Source organism: Lipophrys pholis, assembly GCF_963383615.2.
Source record: "Lipophrys pholis genome assembly, chromosome: 17".
Classification (NCBI taxonomy): domain Eukaryota; kingdom Metazoa; phylum Chordata; class Actinopteri; order Blenniiformes; family Blenniidae; genus Lipophrys; species Lipophrys pholis.
This window is the reverse complement of record NC_137643.1, coordinates 3545719-3571922: the sequence shown is the minus strand read 5'-3', so window position 1 is coordinate 3571922 and position 26204 is coordinate 3545719. Positions and strand designations below refer to the sequence as shown.

The window sequence follows — 26204 nt, the reverse complement described above, 5'->3', positions numbered from 1 at the left end:
GAAGATTGAGATTATTTTAATAGAAAGAAAACAAACAATATAAAAACACTCATAACATTTTCAGCCATACTCCAAACTGGGAATTAATATGATGAACAAATACATGGACAGGTTACAGAACAGGACTTCAGGGCACAGGGAGCAAAAAACAACTAGTGTGTGAAAGCAGCCGAGGACTCTGGACTAGCCAGTTTCGGTTTGCTCCATATTTTTAAAGAAACAAAACAAAATTACAAAGGTGTTTTCAAACTAGCAGTGGAGAAAGATCACTTGAGTGGTGTAGTCTACATTTAGTTTCCCTAATGGACCCAATCACTGCCAACGAGAGCCCAAGATAAGAGCCAAAGATTTGCAAAACCAGGTGAACAACAGACAGGTACTGAAGAGACTCAAAACTTTCGCTGTGGACTAAAGAGGAAAGACCTATATTTTACATCGAGACTTTACGCAAAGTTTTTTTTCTTCCTGCTTAAATGTTTAAAATAGTTTCCCCCCCCAGTTTCACACTTTCCAAGTTGTAACTTGCAGATAATAGTCATAAATTGAGAACCCTATTTGTTCACTCCCGAGTCATAAAATGTAATAATTTTAACAGCATGTCCTAAAAAATTATATCAATAACAAAAAACAAACTTCAAATCAATATTTCCAAGAGCATATTGGCTATGTATGGTAACGTAACTGTAAAAGCAATCTAACCACTCATGAGAGATTGTCTTTGTTCAAATTTGCCAAATTTTAGAATCTTAAGACATCAAGTAATGGAGAGTTCCAAGTGTTTAGCATGAATGAGGCGATACCTTCTGAAGATGCGTTTTTAACGGTGCCAATAATGAAACATGACAAACTGAAGATAGCAGTTCAACATGTTATACACTAAATCTTGGGAGGAGAACTGACCGAAAATGAAACAAATCCACATTAGAGGGTTGCAGCTTTTTTTTTTTTTTAACAGCGAAAACACACATTTCAAAGAGAAAAACAAGAGGTGAAAGTGTAGATTGGAAAATGGCCACAAGGGGATAAAATGGTACGAAAAACAAACAAATTGAAAAAAAAAGAAAAAGAATGGCACAGAAAAAATCAAGGCAAAGTTATTTTGAAACACCAAATTAACTGTAAAACCTCACAAGACTGACAATTACAGGTGAAGAACAACAAACATTGCAGTTTCATGTCTATTTTAAAGTGAGACTCTCGGGGGGGATAGTGCGAACCTTTTGCACGCCTGTGCCCTAAAACCCATCATTTCATCTGTCCACATACAATTACAAACAGAGGCCCTAAGACAACCCGTTATAGAAGATATTCAATTGTAAGATTTCTGTAGGCGAGTTGAAATGTTCTCGGCTGCTCTATGGGACACAAGTTCCTTCTTTCTATTATGTGATATGAGTCAAGATGTTAAATATACACACTTATGGAAAAGTAGGTTCCTCCTGCACGACCTCTGTGTGTTAAGAGACCCTCGTTAGTCCAGCTCAACATGTGGTTTAGGAAGTATTGTGTTTTTTTTCTGCAGGTCAACACACTACTTGTGATTTTATGCAGTCTCTTTATGTTTTTGTGTGGAACGTTTCAATGAACCTTTCATCTAATGTACAAACATTTACACCGCTGGCTGCAACACCAGCAAAAGGTCACTTCTGTTCTTCTCACTCCGAGTTCTCATCCTCGTCATCCGGTATAAAAGGTGGGTCGCTGCACTTCTGGCTCTCCGCCGCAGGTTTCCTCTTGCTGACGTGCAGCTCTCTGACGGTGAGGATGCGGACCAGCATGGCCTCCATGGTGCCGTCGTCCAGCGGTACGGAAGAGAACCACAGCGGGCTGTTGGGGACGCAGCAACGTTCGGGGTGAAGGTAGAACACGTTGGTCCGCTGCTTCACCGAGTCCGAGCTGCATGGAGGACATGTGACTGTTAGACGATCATCAGAGTGTCAAACACAGGATGCCGAGCCAAAACTGACAGAGTCCAAATCTGGGCTGAGGGATGACCTTTACTGCAAAGGGTAAAAATAGATACCAACTCAAAAAAGTTCAAGGAAAGTACCTCACGGCAAATCTGGCCAGAGAACTATAGACTGAAGGGTTTTTTTTGTCAGTAAAAGTAGAATTGTCTTCTTACCTTCATTTTTTAATTAAAAAGTTTTCATTGGGCTAAAACTATACTAAAATATGAGCCTTGTAAAAGAGAGGACGTCTTCTCATCAGTTATTTTGTATTCAGACCTGTACACATTGTTCTTTTTAAGAATTTCTGTTCATTACATTTCAGAATAAAAGATTGTTTAATAACTCTTGTTATTTCAGAATGTACTTTTTGGCATTTTACCAAAAATACTAGAGTTGGTATTCATGACTTACTATCATTTTACTCTCACTCAATTAAGTGTAAATTTAGCTGTATGTGAATACTGAACTAAAAGGTCGACAGCCCTGGGTTACACCAACATGGAACACCAGTAATATGAACTAAACTCCTCCAAAAAAGTTTGGGAACATTATTTTGGAACCTCAAAAAAATTGCCAATATGAGTTGTTTTTTTCCTCCTCATTGCTGTGGGACAGTGCAATCATCCAACCCACCAAGCAACAATTAACAAGAGTGAATACTAACAGACGAATATCGCAGGGGATTTTGGCACATTGGTGTTTAGCCGTATTGCTCATTCCACAAAAGCACGATCTTAAACAAGTGATACCTTGTTGTAAAGGTGACTTATCAGGCTTTCCAACGATATATAATATAAAACAAATTAGTATTATTAACGGGGAGAAATAATTGACCAAAATAATGTTTCCAAACTTTTTTTGAGGAGTTCATACAAAATGTTTCAATAACAAAGTGAAGATAGAACTACTAGTTATATCAGAGCTGAGTTCAACTCACCATTTGGAGAGGTAGAACTCGTAAAGTCTGACTGGACAGCGAAGAGGATTATCTATGTTCTCCATCATTTCCAAGATGTCCTCTTTGCTCTCCTCCTCCCGTCGCCGCTTTGCTGCAACAACCTCTAGATCTGCAAAGGACATTTTCTCTTTCAGTAGAATTAAAAGTCGAACATCATCATTAAATATCAAACTACAAGATAAAAGTAAGAGAAGTAATAAAATGCCATAAGGTGTCCATATAAAAACAACACAAAAGGCCTTCAGTTTGTATCTGGAGGTAAATATTTTCTCACAAATATAATCAAAGGCAACAGTGAAGATTTCTGGAATGTTACTGGGATGATAAACGCCGTCTGAGATACGTTCAAACTGTGTGCTCATAACAAGTTCGACGCTTATTTCCACTTTAGTCTCGCTTAACATTTTCCTCCCGATTCTGCACAGCTGACAAGATTTGGCAGGTTAACTTCTGATTGTCATAACTCCCAGACTGGTATGATTTTTCTCAATATCAAAAAAAAACATTTTAACCAAAGTACAAAATGTAGCTTCAGTGAGCACGTTTCCACAAACCCACTCTTGCACTACTGCACCAATGCTAAAGCTTGTTCACTAACAATGAGGCAGCGATTTTTGACTGCCGCATCGGTGATCTCTCGCTTCAGGTTTTTGTTGTTTTGTTTTTTTTTTGCGAGATCATCCAACTGGCTGAAACAGAGATTATTTATTTTTGACACACTTAAAATCTTTGCTCTTATGTCTTGAGCACAGAAATATCTCCATATTCTTCAAGTGGTTTAATAGAAATCGATGGTGGGATCTTCAGTTTTTGTTCTATTAACCAGATTTGTGAGGCTCTGCTAATCTTTTCTAAATCCCTAAATAATCTTTCATGTTTCTGAGCTGTTAGAGTTTAGCCTAACTCATAAAACAATGAATACAATAGAAATACTTTATTAATCCCAGAGGAAACTTCTTTGAATAAACACACCTAAACGCCAGGGAATACAAATGCATCACTTATATCAAATTAAGTGTGACATGCACTACTATCTCAGCACTACTTCAGTTAGTCACACTAGTGCACACTCACACACGCCTATTTAATCAATGTTCGGATTTGAAACGTCCCACATGAAACCAACAATGTGCACTGCCCTCTACTGGAAGTACAGTTTAACCACTACACCGACAGAAAAGATGCATGACAATGTTTAAAGCGCAGGTACCAATTTACATAGGTAAAGGGAGTTTATCTGGGCCTTAGCAGTACCGCAGTGTGTTCACAAATTATTTGTCCGTCACTCACAACAGTGGTTGTTAGGTACGGTAGTTCATTGTGGATACCTGTTTCTGCCTCTGTTACAGACAAGGGCGGGTAGAAGCGCAGGACAGTGGTCTTGGTGTTGTTGGCATTGGTTTTTGTGCAGCGCATGACGTGTGCAAAAGACAACTGACGGTGCTCCTCCACCGTGGTGAAGCCAAAGTATTTGCAGCAGAAGAAGAGCAGGGTGTTGAGGAGAACGATGGGGGAATAGGCGCCCAACTGCTTACAGTCCCACAGGAACTCCTCCTCTACACGGGAATGAATGTATCCTGCAGACAGATTGAAAGACGCCGCCAATTCAAATCTGATCAGACGGACGCGTGTTTGTGGAGAAACACCAATCGACTGATCAATAACTCACCACTGGCTGTGATTGTTGGTTTGAAACCTCTCAGCATGTTTGTAAAATCATTAGAAAACTTGCTGTAAAAGCGATCCATGAATATGTTCTCCACACGACCGTTCTCAAATAGGTACTGCAGGGAGAAAAAAAACACTGCAAAATTAGTCTTGAAAAGAAAAAGCCGGCTGTGGCGCTACTTTCCTGGCTGTGCTTCAGGAGGTTTCAAGTGATAGAATCTGCTTTTCGTTCAGAGTTCATCAAACCAGCTGTGGCTGGAGGAGAGCTTTGGTTAGTGAAGCCGTCTGTTGTCTATTATTTGTTGCCGTCCTAAATTGTGGAGCAGCAGACTTCTTACTTGTTGCACACTCAAGAGACTGTTGGTGGACATAAACTGCTCTCTCAGATTTTTTAAACAATACTCCTTCCTCTTGCTCAACATTTCAGTGTGGCTTTTTGGGGAAAAACAAACAAAACACACACATCCAAACCAAACAAACTAAAATCTGAGGTAACATTTGCTAGTTTACCTATAGTGATCATGCAGAAAACCTGAGTGAAGGTGTGAGGGGAGAATCCTACCTGCTGAATGCCGAGGCAGAGGTAAAACAGGGTGTCGGTGGAGTAGGGCTCTCCGTTCGGTCGCTTTACCTCAGTGATGAAGCAACAGAGGCCGTAGCTGAGCTCAGCGGTGCTGCAGTGGAGAATGTCCTCCTTTAACTCCATGAGATGTGCTGAAACGAAACAGAAGAAGTTGAATATTACAAAGTCACAACGCCAGCAGACTGAATGTGAACCGGAGAGAAAAGAGGTGAGACGCTGCGTCCAGCAGCTCTCAGACTTACGGCCGTAGCGTGGCTTCTCCACGTTGGGCTGAATTTTCCTCCATTGGATCCATCTCTTCCACGCATCAATGCCATACTGCCTCCTCAGTTTTGGGTTTATAGCCGATGAGGTTTTGGAGGAGCCCTTTTGTGACGTCTCATCAGAAGTCTTTGACAGCCGCTGCAACTTTTTACCCTTCAATAATACAGAGAGGGACAGCGAGACGGTGACATTCACACTGGATGCCAAAGAAACTGTTTACAGGCTTGTTTCTTTAGTGCAACTGATTTCTTGAAACGTGTTAGATTTAATTAAAAGTTAAACCATAAGTGTGGTTTTAATCAGCCTTACTCTTTCCATTCTGTATGAGTCTCGTGTAACAGGGCCCATTTTTAGTGAGTTTAAAAAGATATCCGTGTGGAAAAGTCTTGTATATTCATCAGTGAAACCCTTTCGATGGATTTTCTGAGTATTTAAGTGTAAAAGAAGCACTGACATTTACCCTCTTGTCTCTGGCTTTCCTGTGAGCTTGTTGTCGTCGTCCAGCAGCAGGTGGAGGACTGTCAGGTTTCGGAGCCTGCTCCCTGAGTTGGGCCATCTTCTCCAGAGTTTCTAACAACCCGACATGAGACAACATGAGATGGAGCATGCAGTCAAGTCAACTCATCTTTTATCGACAACCCAAGCAACAATAAAACCTCCAACAATGTGAACGTGGCAGCTTCTACGACTGCTTTGTTTGGGCTTACATATGTAAACCTGAGAGCTGGTGAGTGGCTGATGTAGGTGAGCCAGGTCTTTCACGATGTTTACCTTCAGGCTGAGGAGAGAAACACGGACAGCAAAGCCTCCTTCCTCATGTTTCAGTCGATTTTGGTGCCATTTTAGAGAATTCGTATCACTGTGACCCGTTTCAGTTTATGTCTTTTAGTATCAATTTTCAAATATCATGTGCGACTTTTAGTGATTAGTATATCCAGTAAATATTTAGATTTATACACACAGCTCCTCCCTACGGATCAGTAGAAGCTTCCAAGCTTCCTCGTCAGTGTCTCATCAGCATTTTTGCTGAATTATCAACACGACCTTGGATGTTCTTGGGTTTGATTTGTTCATTCTACTGTTGGCTATGTTTTGGTATCGTTTGGGTAAAAGCCAACCCAGAAGCCTCGATGTTGGCTCAAAATGTCCTTTGCTGACAATAATTTCTGGGATTTTCTTTATTTTTGGGAGATCAAATGTTTTTTTATTTGAAGAACACAAGTTTACAGTTATGCACACGACTTATTATTAGGACAATAAAGACAGTATACAAGTTGACAAGAGTTGACTGTAGCAACTAAACAATAATAGGAAAAAAATATATAACAGTGACCAACTTGGAATTTCCCGCACTATGAAAGACAGATTTGTGGGAATTGATGAAAATATGAGCACAGTGAAATTCATGCCCTTTATTTTTATCTCTATTTATTTTTGGTTGGTGTGAACTATTTTCAGGCGCGCTCAATAGTCTGGAAATTACGATAATAATCTAAGTACAAATGACCAGAAGTAAAACTTTGGTGCAGATAAGCCACTGCTGTCCACTCCTCTCTCTGAGTGGTAGACCGTTTGAGGTGCAGGTTCTTTCTGTTCCAAATAAACTGGGGAACTCTAGAATGTATTGACAGGTGGAGAGAGGGGAAATCATTAACTGATAAATTTATCCTAAGCCGATTGTTAATATTGACCATAGAGAATTTCTGGATTTTTTTTGACATCCTAATTCCTCTGTTCTTCTTTTATGTCTGGATCTTGTACTCAAGATCAATGTGCGTAATATTGAACATAACTCCAAGCTGAGTTCAATCTGAAACAAGCCCTGAATGTGGATTTGATATAATCTTCTCACCAACAGTAAAATCTGCTTCGATGTCCATGGGAGGCGTGCCTGGAGGCGCAGACACAGAGGAGGGCTCACTCGGCTGTCCCACAGAAACATCCATCATCGAGCTCAGCTTCTCTGCGACGTTGGGTCGGCTGGGTGACCGGAGGACCGTGTCAGAAGAGGCGTCCTCCCAGTTGTTGAGAAAGTTCTCCAAGTCGTCAGTGTCCAAGTCGTCACTGTAGTTACTGACGTGATCTTGAAAACAAACGTTTCAGACGCTGATCAGGCATTGCTGCTCTTTGTCTTGTATTAAAAACATCCCATGACTAACATTTCGTTTAATACACCCTCTTACCAGCAGGGGCAGGAGCTTCTGGCTCCTGTTTTACTGCTACATTTTCTCCCTGAGTCGCCTCCTCTTTGTCATTCTTCTCGTCTTGTTCTGCCACCATCTCGGCCATGAGGATGAGCTCGGCTTCATACGGATCATTCGGGATCTTCTGCTTGATCTCCTGGATGGTTTCCACAACGCGCTCGGCGCTGTCCATTGTCACAGGAAGAAACATCGGCACGGGCAGCTGGGGCAGGAAAATAACTGTTTGTGAGCAAAATCCCAATGAGGGCAAAGCTGCTGATGTTTAACTGCTACAGTCCTCTTGCATGTACACTGATGTCCACTTTTAATTGCTGCTCATCAGACTTTCAAAAACTAAACACCACAATGAAAATTTCTTCTGACGTTGAGTTTGTCTAGAGTGGAGACAAGGTGATGTCTTGTGGATTTTATGTTTCATTTGTTCTGCAGACTGTGGCTTGATTGGTAGAACAAGTCAACTCCAGGGAGGGCAAGACACTGAACCTCAAATTGCTCCTGGATGGAGGTTTAACACTGATGAGTAAATGTGTGCAAGTGTAGTATAAAGCACTTTGAAACTGCTGAAGTGGTGAAAAACATGCTGTGCGTCGAGTGTGTATATCATGTTAACATCGGTTAAATCTTTTTTTGCTTCAAACTACTTATTTAAATTAAGGAAGATGACACCCCCCACCCAACCCCAACAAAAATTATGGTAATCATAAAAAATAGAACGATAATAAATCATCTAATGTGGATGTAGTGTGAAACATACCGGTAAAGGCAGGCCCACAGGATTGGGGGTACACTGGCTGTACATGCTCATAGGTACAGGAACATAAACCGGCACCGGAACAGGCACAATCATGATTTTAGGGAAGAGGTCGTCTAAAATCAAAAGATTACATTTTTTGAAAGTTAAAATCTGCGATCTTAGTTTAAAAAATAAATTCTGAGTACACAGTTATGAATTAGAAAACATTAGATAAATGGTATTTTCACCTGTCTGCGCCTCAACATCAGCCGTTTGAGTTTTGCAGGAAACTCCTTTGTTCTGCACCAGTGGCTTGCAGAGCAGAGCTTTGTTCTTCAGGATTTTTGGTGGGGCGGGGGAAGAAGGTTGAGCCTTCATAGTTTCTGTCTGAATACTGATCTGCAAGACCAGCAAAAGAAAATATAAAAAAACAAAACAAAACTACGGAAATATCTATTTTATATCACCTAATGGGCATTAAATCAACAAGTAACAACCATAGCAGATATCCAAGTTATATTTCATCTCTCTGAAATGAAAAATCATACATCTGGTTTAACCTTTTCACTCACATTTAGCTTTTCCTCAGATCTGTTAATGTACCTCAAGCTAAACATCAAGTTTAGCCTTTTATTTATTATAAAGCATATTCAATTGTCTTATTGTAGCCTTTATTTATTCAAGAAATATTTTAATAATCCCAACATGAACTTCAGAAGTGCATGTTTCTTCCCCCATTTCTTCAAAACTTTATACTTATGAAAAAAGAAACAAACTCACATGTCCAGAGCTGATTGACTGCTGGCTAGACGCTGTACCTGCAATCAAAAACAAATTCATAACCTCATCAACACTCAACACTAGTTGAATTTACTTTTTTTTTTTTTTTTTTTTTTTACACACTTACTTTTCTCCCCTTCAGCCGAGTCGGGTTTTCTGAGCGGGGAACCGGCAAGTGAGATGACGTTGGCGATGACGGGAGCGGCCTCGCCTGGAGGCGCTGAAATCAAAACAGAAAGAAAAAGAAATCAATTACAAAAGTACTAGAGGTTAAACAGTTCTCTAGTGCCGTGTTGAGGGTGAGAGGAGACAGGCTCTGAACTCCATAAATCTATTCTGTCGAAACCTTCCTGCGCTTTATTTTTTTTATTTATTTACAAAACGTGACAATTTATATCATTCAGTTTTGTTGATATTGAAGTCTGTTTTGTAAAAGGGGAATTCCCAGAAGCACAATGCTTATGGACAGGGACCCACAGTTTAAATACACATATAACCAAAATACAGAAACAACAAGATGCAGAACCATAAAAGGAAAAAAGAAATTGCATCTGAGCTTTTTCTTAACATTTACGGTACATAAACCACAGAAATTTTGGTCAAAACTATCAATTCCTTAAGTTATCATTAGTCGTTAAGCTTGATAAAACTACAGGCCCCGACTGGTTATACGCAAGTCAAATTAATGCATCACAATTTTAAACTGAGTTAGAGCTTCATACAAATACAGAGCCATAAAAAAAAAAAAGCCCCCAACAACTTCATATTCCATAAATCAAAGGGCTGAACTGAGTCAAGAACCACAGAAGAACATGTGAAGAACCAAACAATACACACCTTCCAGGATGTTGCCCTGCGAGGCCACTTTATCGCAGCAGAACTGCAGCAGGCAGTTGAGGTCACAGAAATGTTTCACTTCACGGAGGAGACAAAGACTCTGCCTCAGCTTTCCTTTACGGCCGCAGGTGTCACACTTTTCAACCTGAGGAAAAATATAAAATAAAATGTTTAGACGGAGACTATAAGGTACACATCATTGTCATTGTTGAGATCAGAAAAGCAGTGAAAACAGCTCTCAGTGACACAGAGAAGCTCTCACACTGATTCCAATTCTGTACCAGTAATAAATGCGACACTTTGCAGCCTGTGAGCCAACGTTAAGTCCTAAAAACAAGTATCATTTTTGTTGTAAAACTTTTGTGACCAGTTCACGAAAAAGGGAATAATTCTGCACTCAATCCTGATAACGAGCCAGATTGTAACGGAGGGAATCAGACGAGAAGGGACTCGTCCTCCAAGACTTTGAAAGGCGCTGTTGTATAACAACTAGAAAATTTCAGCCGCATCACGTTTTGCTTACATGGCAGAAGAGCATGGTGTATTTGGACCGACACTCTTCAGAGCAGAACTCCTCTGTCAGGCCTCCGTACTGCGCCGTGACAAGCCTTTTTGAGACACAGTGACAGTAAACGCAGGAGTGACAGTGTTTCCCCCAGGATTTACTCAGGTTGTGTCTGAAGAGGAGCTTACAGCCTAAAAAGAAGAAAGTCAGAGATGATTATCGTCATTATCATACATGATGCCTTAAGATGATTTGCTAGTTGAGTTTTGAAGCAGTATCAAGGAGTGTACACAACAGTGGAGGAGTTCCCAATAAAAACCAGCAAACATAAAATAACCACAACAGGTAATATCAACTGACGTTGTGTGCAAACAAACTACCAAACTTCTGGAAACTATCCTGCATTAGTCATAAAGCACTGAAAAAGAACAAAGCAATGGAGAAGAGCAGAGAAGCCAAATAATCAAAAAGAGAAGCATAAACAGATGGAGACTGTTGGCTTTTCTTTCAGAAAGTGGTTTTGACTCAGCAGCTGAAGGGGCAAATCAGAGGGTCAGTTTGCAGTTGTTTGAAATGTACCCTGGTTCACATAAGTTTAAACTCTATGCGAACATAATGATGACATACTATACTTTGCAGAGTATAATTTGCATCCGTCAAAAATGCATCACAAGGACAAAAAAAAAAAAAAGTAATTCAAATAAGGTTCTAATGACGGTTTTAAGGTGGTACTGCTGCAGCTTTTGTTATCAAACTGTGACATCCAGTAGTCCCAGGAATATAAGTCACATGACCAGCCAAACAGAAAAATCTGCAGCTTATAGATTAGAAAATATGGTACTTGAGATGTCTTTAATAAAACCAAACATGTTAAATGTATATAACATTCCTTCTGACATCCATAACGCAAGAGTGGCGCTACCTAACAAGGGCAATTCATAATTTCATATAGATTGTGAAAGAGTGAAGCTCTTCGCAGTTCAACACTGGTGCGCTTCAAATATTGTTTGTTTCTGTGTTAAGATACGAAATAGACACAACAAAGTTAAAGTGCATCAGAGTGTGATGGAAATAAAGTGAGAACCCTGCAGCCCTGTTTTACACTTCCACCAGTCTCCTCACCGTCACTGCAGAAGCAGCAGTTCTTGTGGTTGATTCGCTTGACTTCTCTGACAATCTTCTCTTCTTTACAATATTCGCACATTCCCACGACATAGTGGGATTTCTTGAACTCAAGTGAACAGTCAACGCTGCACAGAAAAACTATCTTGTCCTGCAAAGACACACAAACACACACATAGAATGTATATAAATGATTGTTCACATATTTTTGATTTAATCATTCACGATTGAACTATATTCTGTTGTGATAAACTTTTAGGCCTCGTTTACACTGACCAAGGTTTTTACAAAAATGGATATCCCCCCCCCCCCTCTATGTTTACAAAAAAATGTTCATTGACACACAACTACATATACACCTGGTCCAGAGCTGCTATGAGCATGCCAAACCTGTAGGGGGCAGTGTAATGAGAAGCATGAAGCCGTTATAGCCAATCACTATCCTGGAATAAACACACTGTCATGAATTGTGACCAATCTACACCTTTCAACACAACCGGAGACACCAAGTTTTTCTAAATCTCCACTGTGGATTAAGTTCTCAGGAAACTCGTAGCTCCGTTTATGGGTAAAAGCAAGGCCCAAACGCAGAGCTTTTTTTAAATACCCAGGTACGTGTTAACATGGCCTTAGAGTTGGACATGGACTGGTGGCAAGGCTGAATGGCAACAATGATGTCACGACAGTCTGTGTTAAATCAGTTTGTCAACTACACACAATTGTACCGGAGCAATGAAACACATTAGTATATGTTACCTTGATTTTGTGAAAGTTGGTTATTATTGTTTTGACATATAATCCATCTCATTCAGTGTAAATTGAATAATCTATCCACCTGCTCCCTTTTAAAGAGATCTCAAGTTGTTGTCAGACTGCATACCTTCAATCACACATCCATTATTTGAACTTAAACTCAAGGTGAAGACTTGACCAGAAGAGACATTCAATGCAAACTGAATAAAACACATGTATGCCTATATCACTCAATGCATAGCAGGCTGAAATAAATACAAATAAATATGTATATTTAGTTCCATATGTAATTAACACCACACTGAATCACCTTAATCTGGATGATTTCGGGTTTAAAAGTGATACTGCGGGCACACTGGCGGCAGTTCAGATTCTGCAGTCCTTTGGCGTCTTGCTTTGGCTGGGTGGAGGAGACATTCTGGATTTGGGTGGATCCAACCGGCAACTTTGTAAAGATATTCATGCGTTTCTGGGATTTACTGAACTTATCCTGTGGCACAGAAAGAAAGAGACAGAATCTTAAACACTGACATGCATAATTGTTGTATGAAATCAGTTTTATTTCAGAACAAATCATTTTTTTTTGTGGGAGGGGTTTGCCCATTTAATTTGATAAATTCCAAATGTATTATTTTAAACGGCTGAAACATTCTGCTCTGCGTTTCTTATCTTTTGTCAATGTTAATGAAAGCGTTGACTACTACAACAGGTAGCCAATGACAAAAAGATCTTGTTCAAAAAAAGCTTTTATAAACCATTCAGAGAAACGGTGACGAGTTTGTACGAACAAACAAAACTTTCTATCCTTCGAGCTTCGATATCACTTTGTCTAATTCAGGGCCCAGCCCAGCTAAGTAGTCCAAAACAGCAACTTTGTTCCCCCGAGAGATTAATAAAGTAGTTCTATTCAGTAATCAAAGAGCACGATAAATTAACAATACTAGAATAACCCTACACAAAAATGCATATTTCTGACAGATCTTGAATCCCTGTAAAAATACATTTATAAACACAATAAAAACAGAAACAGTGAAGTCCACTTGACAAAATCCAAAATATCGGTTCACTGTCCTTGTTACTGAATGTATGTTATAGAAACACACGTCCACATAAAGTTCACTAAACATGCACACAGAAACAATAATAAAAAAATAAATAAAAAATCAGATGCAGGTGTTTTGTTAGAGATTATTGTGATATTTCTGACCTGAAAAGCCATGACACATGGCAGAGTGCAGAAGTTCCTGATGGACATATCGGACATGGCCAGGTGATAGGCCGGCACAGCGTTTACTCCACAACTATCACAATTCACCGGAGAGCCTGGAGAGAAAAAAAACAAAAACATGTGACATCAGTAGGAAAGTAAATGGTGAGGAGTGAAGGAAGGAGGAAAGAAACTGCTGTTTGGTACCTGAGGAACTAACAGTCTGGACTTTGAAAGCCATGACGCAGCTGCTGCTGCAGAAGAGATTCACCGAGTCGTCGCTGTTTTTGCAGTCGACCATGTCTGCTAACTGACGGGTGGTGTTACACATCTTACATGGCTGGTTTACCTTGGTTTTCTGTGAATAAGTCAAAACAAAAAGACAATAAATGAGTGTTTCCAAACAAGAGATCATGTTTGTTTTTTTTTATTTCACAGTTTTGAGTGTTTAAGAGAACGTTTTGCACACAGTTGGAAGAAATACTGAAATCTACTGAATTTGAATTTTTGTTTTCTATCATAACTGAGATTTAAAAAAAAAAAAAAAAAACTTTATTGCGAGTGTCGTAACTAGGTAACGCAAAACTCCCATGACAATTTTTCTATGTGACACAAACCTAACACAACAATGGAGGACATTAAAGCAGCAATCTACACGCAGCTGTCCTCTGCTCTTTGTCATGTTCAAGGTAAAAGAAGAAAACGTTGCTCGTGGGATGGTGTATAAGAGTTAGGAAAATATATTCTTTAAAAAGCAAGACTGCTGGGTTTCAAAAATGCTGGTTGAAGATCGTTGATTTCAATGGTCCGTAGTCTGTTGAGATAAATTTTTTTTATCTCTTCTCAGTTCACTTTAAATCCTGGCCTTGTACCGTAATTTCCAGACTATTGAGCACACATTAAAATAAGCAGCACCCATCAACTCTAAAAAGAAAAAAAGAAAGGTCGGAGTTACGTGATGCACCTGAACGCATCATACACGTATCAGCAGCATGAAGCTTGTTAACTTGTAAGCAGGAGGGCTGAAAGCGTGAGAAAAAAGTAGCGGCCTATAGTCTGAAAGTTACGGTAGATCACAGCCTGGAGAACCCTGTAAAGCCCAAACCATTAAATAATTGACAGAAAATTCCAATTCTTTGAACTTGGAGCCTATATTGGTCCCTCGGAACAAACAAACAAAAACATTTTCAAATATAATTTTCCATATACGAGTTTCAATTTGTATCCTATTTGATACAGCGGGTCACAATGCTTGAAGATTCTTTTTTCCTGAACAAACAAAAACATAATAAAACAAAAACAAAGCAAACAAATTTGTAATTCCAAACATAAAAAGTAATGAGAACTCCACCAATGGAACTGGCTGGGTGGAAGTCTGGAAAACATATCATTTGAAATGATCCAGGCCATAATTTCTCACATCGGGGGGCACCTCAGTGGTTTTCCTCTTCCGGGGAGGGGTTGGCGTTGCTTCTGGAGAGGACAGTGGTCTACCACACTTCTTGACCTTTCATGCGCTTGTGAGGGCAGTGCCAACAGAAGCCTGAAATCTTCACAGGGGCAGGGGTTTCTGACCGGGCTGCAGTGTCTCCAGGTCTCTTCTGTAGCGGATCCACGCATTGATTACCGCCACTGTAACAGTGTGCCACCAAATATAAATGTACCATCTTCAGGATCTGCAGCTGAACTTGTACAGTGCAGATAGCACATCAAGAAGGTCAACACCTCCCATGAACCTGTTGTATGTGTCAACAATGGCTGGTCTGGGAACTATTATGTAGGGTTTGGCTTTCCAATCCCAAGGCCTCACATTGCCCAGTGGTTCAACGCCAATAAAAGAAGAGAGCAGGTTCACAGCTTTGTTGTCATACCATTTCACGATGATGTCGTCTTCCCGGTTTACTCTGAAATCCAGAGAGCCTCTTCCCCTTTTCTTCGGTTCTTTCTCATCCATCAGTTGGCAGTTCTTCACCCTGTTCATTCGGACTGTGCCTCTTTGTTTCAAGTGCTCCACCAGTGGAACTGACGTAAAAAAGTTGTCAGCAAAAACGTTGTGATTTTTTCCTACCGGAAGGGTTGTGGTTATTATCAGGACAACATCTCCCGTAGCATCAACATCACGTTTCTCTTCGTCAGGATTTTCTCTCCCTTGGCGCACGTCAAAGTCATAGAGATCGCCACTCTGCCCGGAACAACCCCACATCTTGAACCCCAACTTGTGAGGTTTTCCTGGCATGGAGCACTCTCGATGTGATTTTCCTTTGAAAGGCACCATGATTTCGTCAACAGCATGACATTCTTCAGGAGGTACGCAAAGAAAGCGTTGGCGTAGTTTCTCTAACCATGGCCTGAGCTTATACACTGTCTTTCTTTGCATCCTCAGACACAGTGAGGTTGTCCTGAAAGTGAATCAGCGTCAGCAAATTCATGAATCGACCCTGTGACATCACATCACAAACAGCGGGGTACCTTGTCTCCATCTCCCAGTAGGCTCGTACGTTGGCCATCTGTACTAACCCCATGTGCATGGACATACCCAGAAGTTGCTCGATTTCTTGAGCATTTGTGTTCACCCACTTTCCATTTTTATGCACACTGTACAAGTTTGTTTCTTCTGCAATTTCCTGTAGCATTTCGTCAGTCACAAAATCTTTAAAATACATATATGGTATCCAGTCAAGCCTCGCTTCAGATTCTTCCTCAACACATTCCACAAGCTCAACAGATGGAGGTTCAAACTTTTTTCTTTTCCACCAATACACCTTCCTTTTCACTTTACCCCTTGCCGACTACTTTAGTGTTGTGTCCTTTGGTTTTGTTGCTGCATCTTCTTCTGGGACTTCTTGGCTTTCATCATCATCACTGCTATCTGGGTTTTCCTCTTCCTCATCATCACTGCTATCTGGGTTTTCCCCAATCTTTGCAGTAAGAGTCCATTCCTCTTCCTTCTCCTCCTCCTCATCTTTCCCTAGCTGCTCCATGTCACTTGAATTCCCATCCATAATCATTTTCAGAGCATCATCAACACTATATTTTTTTGCCATCTAAAAACACACATGCACACAAAAACAGATTGTGATTTATTTGAATTGGTCAGTTTTTAGTGAAAAGCAGTAAGCAAAAGGAAGTTACGAGCAATCGTATCATGGCAACACCAAACTAGTTTTTTACTCTAAATGTACCAAATTATGTAATTAAAAAATAAAAAGACTGTATGTTGCTTGATGTAATGCATGAAATACAATCAAATGACAATTGACTGATTTAGTTACATGACCTTATATACCTGCTGTATCAAATCTGATACGTCATTTTAAACACGGTTTTACTAAAACATAGATTATAAAACTAAGTATTTTCACATTGCATCAACCCAGGAACTGTTCCTATTGATGTTTCAGTAAAAATGTTAATGTTTTTCTTCCCTTAACCTTTTCAAACTTGGCAAAGTTCTTCTTCAAAAACCACCAACTCCTGAGTCATGGCAATCTTGTAGTGTCACTGGAAGGCCTTCAAATGAGTGAATTACTACCCCCTGTTAGATTATATGTGTACTGCATGTTTCTGATTGTATACATCAGGTTTTTCAAGGGGAAAATTAAATCACACTGCTCGTGTGGAGGGCTGAAAAACTCATGTATCAAATATGATACGTTTGGCGTTATAGGGATAAGAACCAAGTGGAGTTGAACAAGTAGTTGTTGAAAAGACCTTTTTTTCCCCCCACACAATATAACTTTGCTCTGGCATCTGGATTGCTATGAAGAGATTCCCTACAATAATGACGATAAACCAATATGTATAATTAATAATACATTATTCAGTCTTCAACTGGTTATCAATACACTGCACAAACCTTTGAGTTTCTTTAACTTCCTTACCTCTTTGTATTTAGCCAAACACTCTGCATTGCATAGCATTTTGCTGCAATCCTCCATCTTCAGCATGACTGGTTTGTTGTGGCAGAACGAGCCGCAGTTGGCGCATCCGGCCATCGACAAGTTGTTAACTGCTCGGAAACGGTTAAAACAAGCGTCACTGCAGAGCTTGTGGACGGAGCCGCTCAGGATCACCTCGTGTTTACTCTGCAGGAAAAGAATAAGTTATTGCAGAGATTTATTTGTTGTACACATTGATTCCAGCTTTCCACAGGGACTGGCTTTGTTGCAGACGATCATATAAAGCAGTGATGGTAAAAAATTACACCGTACAAAGTAATGGTCTAAGTTAATAACAGAGATAATGAGTTGCTGCTTCGCCTTGTTTGACTCACAATGCAGTATCTGCTGCACATGCTGCACATCGGTTGAGGTCCAGTTGGTTGTGGTGCTTTCGCAGCGGCAGCGGCGGCGGCAGCAGCAGCAGCAGCTTTCCTGTAGTTCGCAGTGTTTTTCTTGTAGTTAAAAGAAGTCAGGCAGTTTTGGCTGCAGAAGTCCTTCATGGCTCCTTTACCATCTGGAGCCTGGATGACATCCTGAGGTCGAAATATCAACCTAAGAAAGCAAAAAAGAATAATAACAAGATGAACGTATCTTCTCTGACTCTCAACGAAGGCGGTCGGATTTCCTCCCTCTCCGTTCCCTTATCTCTCCCTGCTTGCTGCTGCTCTCTGTCCCGTGTGTCTCTCGTCAACTCTAATAAGAGCCTCTCTCTCATCTCTATCCGAACCCAAACCAACCATGGATTTGATCAGCTGGTCTCTGAATGCAATCGACAAAATCTTCTTCACTGGAAAAGCGGGCACAGGAGAGCCCTCATGTCCTGCCGGAACTCACTTTGCTGGGTACACTCTCGACTCCTGGTCGTCGAGGAGGTTAGTGTGCCTGTCGATCTTTTCCGTGGAGGACGTGGAAGACCTCTACATATTTGGATTTATGATATTAGGTATGCTGCTGATTGGAGCGAGCAGCTACCTAACCTATCGCAAAGTTGACAAAATGCCGAAAATGCTGACAGCTACATTGGGAAGAATCAGTGAAGGACTGAACAGGGCTCTGAACACTCAGACTCATACGATAAACGAACTCAGAAGCAGGCTGGACGCCACTTCTGGACGTTTGCGTGAAATGGATTCCAACTTGGAGAAGCTTGGTGCCCTGGCGGAACGCTAAATTTGGATTTATTATAATTTGGCCACAGATTTGGAATATACTCGCTGGAGACCAGAGACTTTCACCTTGGGCTGTTCTCAAAACAAGACGCCGCTACCCAAAACATGTCTAACCTTCATTGGATTCCCATGACAACCTGAGGTTGTTTACATTCTCTCCTAGGATATTGACGTCACAGACGCTCTTCCCACCTCACCCTTATCTTCTCACACCTTCTTCCCCCGAGGAACTATCTCTGACCAGAACTTATCCGAGGTCGTCTCACAGCATCAGACGCCGGACCGTCGGGGAAGGAGGAAAAACTCGGAACTGTTCCCGCCTCCGCTGCCCCCCCCCCCCCCCCCCCCCCCAATCCCCCCAGCGATTGGGGGCGTCCACGCTGTGCGCCGGAACTGGCTGCGTGGCAAATGGAGCGCTCATGATTGACTGGGTGCAAATTCTCTCCTGCAACCCCTCCACCCTCCCTCCCCGGAATCCTGTATGCTCTGTCTTGTCATGTTTTATGTTGTAATATGCCGGATGCTAATTGTGCTGAGGTGTTTTTTTCTTATATTCCAGACTTTACTCTATAAGGAGTACTGTCTGCAATGTGACTTCTTTTTTTCTCCTCCCTCTCCCAGTGTTGTCCTCTTTTCATCTGTGTTTGACGTAATTTCGTTGTACTGAAAATGTATAATGACAATAAAATCATCAAATCAAATCAAATCAAAAATGAAGAAACCTTGAAGCAACATTCAATTCATGTTGTCCAGATAGTGTTGAGACATATTGTCATTCACTTCTCTGTCTTTGTGGGACTTACTTTTGGCAGTTGAAGCAGATCTTGTTATCGTTTCTCAATATTCCTTGGCCTGTTGTGGCGGATGTGTTGAGACAGACAGTGGAGCAGAAGAGTGAGGGGCAGCCCTTCCTCTGGAAAGCCGTTTGCCCTTTCGTCAGGCTCTTCTTGCAATTAAAGCAGGACATGTGCGTGGACGAAGGGTTCACGATGGGCAGCACCTGTGATCCAGTAGCTGAAGGCACAGAGAAGACCGATCCAATCCTTAAGTCCTCCTGTGGATGTGAAAACAACAGGTGAGTATAGCAAAGGTCCATCCATCCATCAATCTTCTCCCGCTTATCCGTTTCAGGGTCGCGGGGGTGGCAGTCTGAGCATTGTTACCCAGATCACATTGCACCGATTAATAATAATAATAATAATAATAATAATAATAATAATGGCTTGGATTTATATCGCGCTTTTTTCACGCTGACTCAAAGCACGTGCAGTACACGGACCATTTTTCATTCATACCAATCCCACCAGTGATGGTTGTAGCCACAGCTGCCCTGGGGCATGCTGACAGAGGCGTGGCTGCCATTTTGTGCCAACGGCCCCTCCGACCACCACCAACATTCTTGCACCATTCATACGAGGTGGGTAAAGTGCCTTGCCCAAGGACACAACGACATTGACTTTTTGATAAGAGTGGGATTCGAGCCGCCAACCCTCCGGTTATTGGACGACCGACTCGACCACTGAGCCACGATTAAGAAACTTTCCTGCTGGTGGTGAGCCCACGGGAAGGTGGGACTACCCACTACCTTCAGATTGCAAGTCTCATGCTCTACCAACTGAACTCGCTGGGGGCAGAGCAAAGGGCCAACTGAAAAAATAAGGCTTTCATCAACATGACTTTAGATTTGATTTTTTTCTTCCAATCGTACTGTTGTATGTGTGTCGACGTTTGTTTACGTGCGCGTTCATGTTTTCACCCGGAACAACTTGTTAAATTGTAAATGTCTGATACAACTCAATCTTATATTTTTTTAATAGATAGAAAAATGTGTGCAGCAGTGAGTGTCAGCGACTGTGAGAAGTGTTTCTCACCCTTGTAGGCTCATCTTTCACACTCGCTGTAGATGAGGATATTAAAGCTCGATCATACTCCTCGTCCACTGGCTCGTCTTTCACCTGAACCACAGGTGGCAAAGGAGACGACCTGACTGGCCGAGATGCAGAACGTAATCTCATCTAAAAATGGACCAAAAAAAACAACAACGTGTGAATATGATGTGATTTGAACTTTGCGTTTGTTGTGATGAACTAGCATATCGACCCACACAACGATGATTTAGACTTTTAAGGATGCTGACTTACACGTTCCGGTTTTGGTGTGGGAGGTTCGACGACCTTCATCCCATTCGACATGGAAGCTTGTGATGAACCATCTCCCTCTACACAAAACAGCAGTTCAAAGTAGGTCAAGCATTTTATCATTACCTACAACTTAGAGCGTTAACATAGCAAAGAAAATGTGCTGTTTTTGTTGAGTTACACCAAAGATAACACCGGAAATCTGTAATTATGATCATTTCAAAATATAGAGCTAAAAGAATTTTCCTCTGTAAAAGAATCTTATCTTCATAATTAGCTATAATGACAAAAAATTGCATTTAACTCCCATGGAGGAGTTTAGAGTTCTAAAGAATTACTTTTATAAATCAAATCTGAATTCTAACTTATGGGATCAAACAGTTTGACATTCTAGAACCCCGCCCCCACCTTTTTCAGTATATGACCCGAATTGTCCTGATGTAGTTAAAGTTGTTTGCTTCTGTTATTTTTAATGAAGGTACTTCAATTTATAGCTTCAGTGGTGGTTTGAATAGTTTACATAGGACAATATGTAATTTTTACTTCATGTTTTAGTCACATTCCTATGAGTCGCCCAACCTGTGTCCATTTTGGTTTCAGATGAACTGGTCGGTTGCAATAATTCAAAAGATGGAGGTTTCTCCTCATCTTCCTCCTTGATGGTGTCTTTCTCCTCTGCTGAGTGAACTGTGAGAAAATGTGAAACACAGGAATCAAAAGGACGGGAAGATTCAAATTGTGCAGGATGTTTGTTCTCCACGATTTAATCTTGCAGCACTTTATAAACAGTAGAGTTAGATCTCTGTATCTTGCAACGACAGGAATGATTCTGCGAGCTCTATTAGGACAACACAGCCTTTACGCTGCATCTATGAAGTCCCACAGCACTGACAAAATATATCTGAATGAATGATGATGATTGCTCTGCCAGGTATGGGGAACCAGTTTTATCCTACCTGTATTTGAAACAATCGGGGAAGAACTCCTTTTTATGTCCGTGGACTCACTTGTGTCTTCTTCTTTCATCCGAGCCTCCTGCTCCACCTGATCCATCGTCCCAATGTCCATCATCTCATCCAGGTCGTTCGATGCGGAAACTTTACAGTCACTCTTCTCTTGGTGCGTGCCATCACCCCCCTTAGTGTCTGTGTCCATGTTTTCATCAGCATGTTTTGTATCCTTCTCAGGGTCAGACGTTGTGTCCATGTGCATGTCTTCATTAACTTCTGGTCCTCCAGGAAATGTGTTTACATCTTTGTCCTGCAGTGCACCATTTTTTTCTGTCTCCTCAAAGTCTCCCTCAATTTTCTCATCTGTTTCAGACATTGACGTGCTCGTTGAACGACTCCCAAAATTCCCCACTGTGTCAGAGTCCTGTGATGTACCGTCAAGTTGTACCACATTAGCTTCATTCTCTTTACATTGTGCTTCCTCAGTTTGCATTTTTTTCCCAGCAGCAGATCTGTGAACCATTTCTCCAACATCCGGCAGGGTTTCTGGCTGCTTCTCCATGGATTCTGCGTCTGTCCCCTCTGTTACCTGTGCAGGATAATCAAGAGTAAACAGCCAATCATTCGCCAACTGATCTAAATAACAGCAAATAAATCCAAACATTGCAATGGCGCTGCACAAACTAAATGACCAAATTATTTTATCCTGTTACGCCCTGGTTTAGGAGTTCTTGCACATTGTTTTCAACACATCACAGTGGCAGAACCTGACCATATGATGCCCAATAATTACTGTTTTATTGGCGGAAAAATTTAAGCGATTAATGTAGAAAATCATACAAGTTCTTTTTTTTTTTTAAATTCCATCTCCCTTGCACAAGTTCTATATTTGAATATCTCGTGTAATATAAAAAGTCATGATCAGAACTAAGTTTGTTGAACTTTGAGAGAACAATCGATTCTGCCTGTTCTTGTGGAGTACACATTCACATCGATTCCCTAAGGGAGTGCAGAGATAAGAGTGGTTAGCATGTCGCTCTAAAATGTGAAGGTTTTGACCAGTCAGAGAACATGCAAACTCATGTCCTCTCGCTAACTCATGTTAGTGTCACTATACAACAGTTCATTACTTCTCCCCCCCATTATAAATACCATAATCTAGATCTCATGAGCTGCACTGATGTCACACCTCTGAACTATAATGGAACTCAGAACTCAAACTATTCAAATCTAAAAGACGCCGCCTGGAAAGCCTCTTCAGAGAAACGAGACCTACTATTCACAAGGACAAGTACCAAGACCATGTACTTAAGTTTAAAGATGCCATTTGCAAGACTAAATCACACTATTACACTACTCTCATCCCTTGTGCTAAAGGAAATATGTGCACTCTGTTCACCACACTACTGCAGCTCTCTGACACATTTGAATCTCACATGTACTCTACTATCGTCTGCTATTGAGACTTCACTGAAATTTTTTTATTTATAAATATTGCTCCATCTCAGATTCTCTTCATGTCTGCATTATCTGATTTCAATTTTCCTACGATAAGTGAAATATCTTCACTATCTATGATTCTTAACAAGCCTGGCTCAGGGGGCAATGATTCTAACAATGTCCGACCCATTCCCCACTCGCTTTCCTGGCAGAAATCATGAAAGAATTTACTACTTCTTAGGTCCATAAACAAAAACTCACAATAATCGCTGAACAGTTTTGATCTGATTTTTGTCCATGTCACAGCTCTGAAACAGCCGAATATAGACCATGAATGATCACCAAGTTATAAATTCACTTATCCTGGTGGGCACATTTCAAATGGTCAGATTCACAAACGTGCATATTTTCAGGCCTGACAATAACACAAACCTCAGTCTAACCATGATCGGGTATTTACCAAAACATTTCCTATATACCTCTACAGTTTTAATCATCGCCACCATTTTTATTGTTTATAGCTTGTTTGTATTGTTGTTCACCTGACATGACCCCAGTCTAGGTATTTATCTAAAAGCAGAAACGGGAGAAAATAAAGTTAAAGTAATAAAATCTTATATGGTGACACATCTCTCAGCTTAAACTTTCTCTGAACTGATTATAAAAGGTTTCAATGATGGTTTGTGTAATGACATCCAAGACATTCAATTTCAAAGCTGACCAAAAGTAGTCTGCAGGAATTTTTTATTCATTTTCCATGTCCATCACTTGGATCTGGAATAATTTAAATGTACAATCCTTTAGTTTTCTTGTTTGCACAAATTAAAGAAAGAAGAACGAAGTAGCCCAACTTCACAATGAAGCTGCATGAAGTACCACAGTAACGTGTGAAACATACACTTGTATGAGAATTTACGAGGCATAAACAAATAAACAAGTGCGTGTGTGTGACCAAGACGTGACTTATTCTATATTGAAATGAAATAAGAAAGAGAAGTTAGCTTGTTGCTGATGTAGCAGTGCTGCTCTCGCATTGTAAACAAGAATCACTGCAGCTCCTCAAAGCTGCTGAACTCTGCAGCTGTAGCATGAATTTAGCTTAATAAATCAACAGTTTTCAACTCCATTCGAGGGGTTCTCTTGTGTTCAGTAAGTTCTACGTGCATGTCATTTACAGGAACTATAAACAAGGCAACAACTAGCCTGCTGTTTGCTAAGCTAACGCTAAACCTCCACACCTCTGTCCTGCGCGTGAACTCGTACATGTTGGGTGAAGAAGAGCGATACGTGTGTATTGGTTTATCTGTCAACGCCTGCACTGGGCACTCTAAAGTCATCCTATAACATGTTTGGTGGGGTTTGGTGAAGGTCTGTAGCAACGTGCAGAAAATTACCGCGCCAGCGACTCCTGCAGACGACACTTGATTGGTGCTCACATGTTCGTGTCCATCCCCAGTTTCCGTAGTCGCCATATTCGCTCCCAAATCCCTATCTTTGGCGTTTCGCAAATAAATTGCGAGCCGGTGCTATTAAACAGAATCCAAAAACTGTGAGATACTTTAGAAGGATGTAATTTATTACATCGTAACTTGAGCCCCAGCGTGTCGCAGAGCGCCCACTTGGTGCTTCTTCTTCTCTGGTGAAGCGGCTGCTGTGGCTCGTTGATGCCCCCTAGTGGTTGGCAGTGCAACATTTTGTAAAAATCTGAAAGAAGAACAGTGGATATATAGTATTTACTTTCCACCTCCCTATGGAGTGAAAAAACATTTCTTTGGTCTGTGTTATTGGTCTATTGGTCTCATTTTAGGCATTTTCTGCATCTTCTCGTCTCTTTGTTCACTTTTGATTTGTTTTTGTGTGTCTTGCTTTGCATGTTATAGAAGCCATGTTGCGTGCTATGCAGTCATTTAATGGAATTTGTGTATCTTATTCTGTTTTGGGGTTTCTATTTGGGAGCCCTTGAAAATATATGTGGTGCTTATGTTATTGAACCTATGGGTCTGTCTCTCAGTGAAAGGGTAGTCAATAAGTCCAGTTGTCTATTTTTTGATCCAGTTTGTTTTTGTTTTGAAGGTTCTGCCAGGTCTTTGTACAGTTTCTACTGAAGTTATTTCACTCTGCGTCACAGTATCTAACTAAATACTCAGAGCTGCTCTTCAGACCAAAATCATTGAAATTGGCTGTCAGCGATTGTCTTTTTATTTTATCTGGAAAATTACAATATTGTTTATTTGATTTTTAGAAATATTTCTTTTACCAACCTTTGATTGACCGAAACATTTTATGACTGCTCATTGTGGTTGTATAGAGAATCCTTTCCACTATATTCTGGTGTTCTCAAACCCAGAAAAAGACCAGCTTACATGCAATATGGTGAATGCTATGACATTTGGTAGAGTCAGTATATCAAGAGGAAACTTGTTGTTGTAAATACTGTCATCCCATAACAAGAACGTCACCTATTTCAGTACGGGTTGGTGTATGAGGCTCTTTGCAGTTTGCATTTAAGTGTTTAGAGTATTTCAACTTCTTTACAGTCCAAAAAAACTTTTTAAATTGCCTGTAGGTGTGAATGTGTATAACTGCCTGTCTCTCTGTGTTTGTGCTGGGATTAACTGGTAACTTCTACAGTTTTCCGTATGAGTTGGATAAAACCGGATAAAAGATGGATGATTGGAACGAAGGTGACATGCAAACGATTTACTGCATTTACTGTTTAAAGGCACATTCCGATTTATTTTTTCTTATTACACTTGAGCTGATGTAATTTTTTTTCTTCATGCTTTCAATCAACTGTCCAAAAACACAGTATATAAAGCACATCCTGACTTCAAGAGTAAAGCCAGGTTTATCTACACAGCATACTTTCTTTGGAATAACACGTGCTTATTTACCAAAACATCTGTGATTTGCAGTAAGCTCTGATATCAATAAAAAAGAGAAGCAATAAAATTGTACCTGTACAAGACTACAAAACAAAAAAGATATGTTAGAGCAAAT

General features: G+C 40.6%; 1 protein-coding gene across 1 annotated transcript; it reads right to left on the bottom strand.

Annotated features, from left to right (window-relative positions):
• zmym4.1 (zinc finger MYM-type containing 4, tandem duplicate 1) lies at positions 1-24842 on the bottom strand. The gene is made up of 27 exons (XM_080484665.1): positions 24599-24842; positions 21822-22353; positions 21394-21501; positions 20818-20894; positions 20548-20691; positions 19480-19730; positions 17840-18059; positions 17448-17651; positions 13774-13924; positions 13567-13682; positions 12670-12849; positions 11607-11757; positions 10503-10675; positions 9980-10124; positions 9270-9362; positions 9143-9180; positions 8611-8761; positions 8384-8496; positions 7609-7831; positions 7278-7508; positions 5886-5995; positions 5404-5578; positions 5141-5292; positions 4580-4694; positions 4239-4487; positions 2890-3019; positions 1-1896 (listed from the first exon to the last, which is right to left on the bottom strand). The coding sequence occupies exons 1-27, from the start codon at positions 24674-24676 to the stop codon at positions 1656-1658; spliced, it is 4551 nt and encodes a 1516-aa protein (XP_080340791.1). The 5' UTR covers positions 24677-24842; the 3' UTR covers positions 1-1655.
• Positions 24843-26204: the final 1362 nt, after the last annotated feature.

What these genes read in the sequence shown, in the direction of transcription:
- zmym4.1 (XM_080484665.1), bottom strand. Translation starts at nt 24,676, where the DNA reads ATGGCGACTACGGAAACTGGGGATGGACACGAACATGTGAGCACCAAT. An exon ending in ATCTGCTTCAACTGCCAAAA is followed by an intron (nt 18,060 to 19,479) that starts GTAAGTCCCACA and finishes TTGCTTTCTTAG; the next exon opens with GTTGATATTTCGACCTCAGG. An exon ending in GGAGAAGCCACGCTACGGCC is followed by an intron (nt 5,293 to 5,403) that starts GTAAGTCTGAGA and finishes GTTTCGTTTCAG; the next exon opens with CACATCTCATGGAGTTAAAG.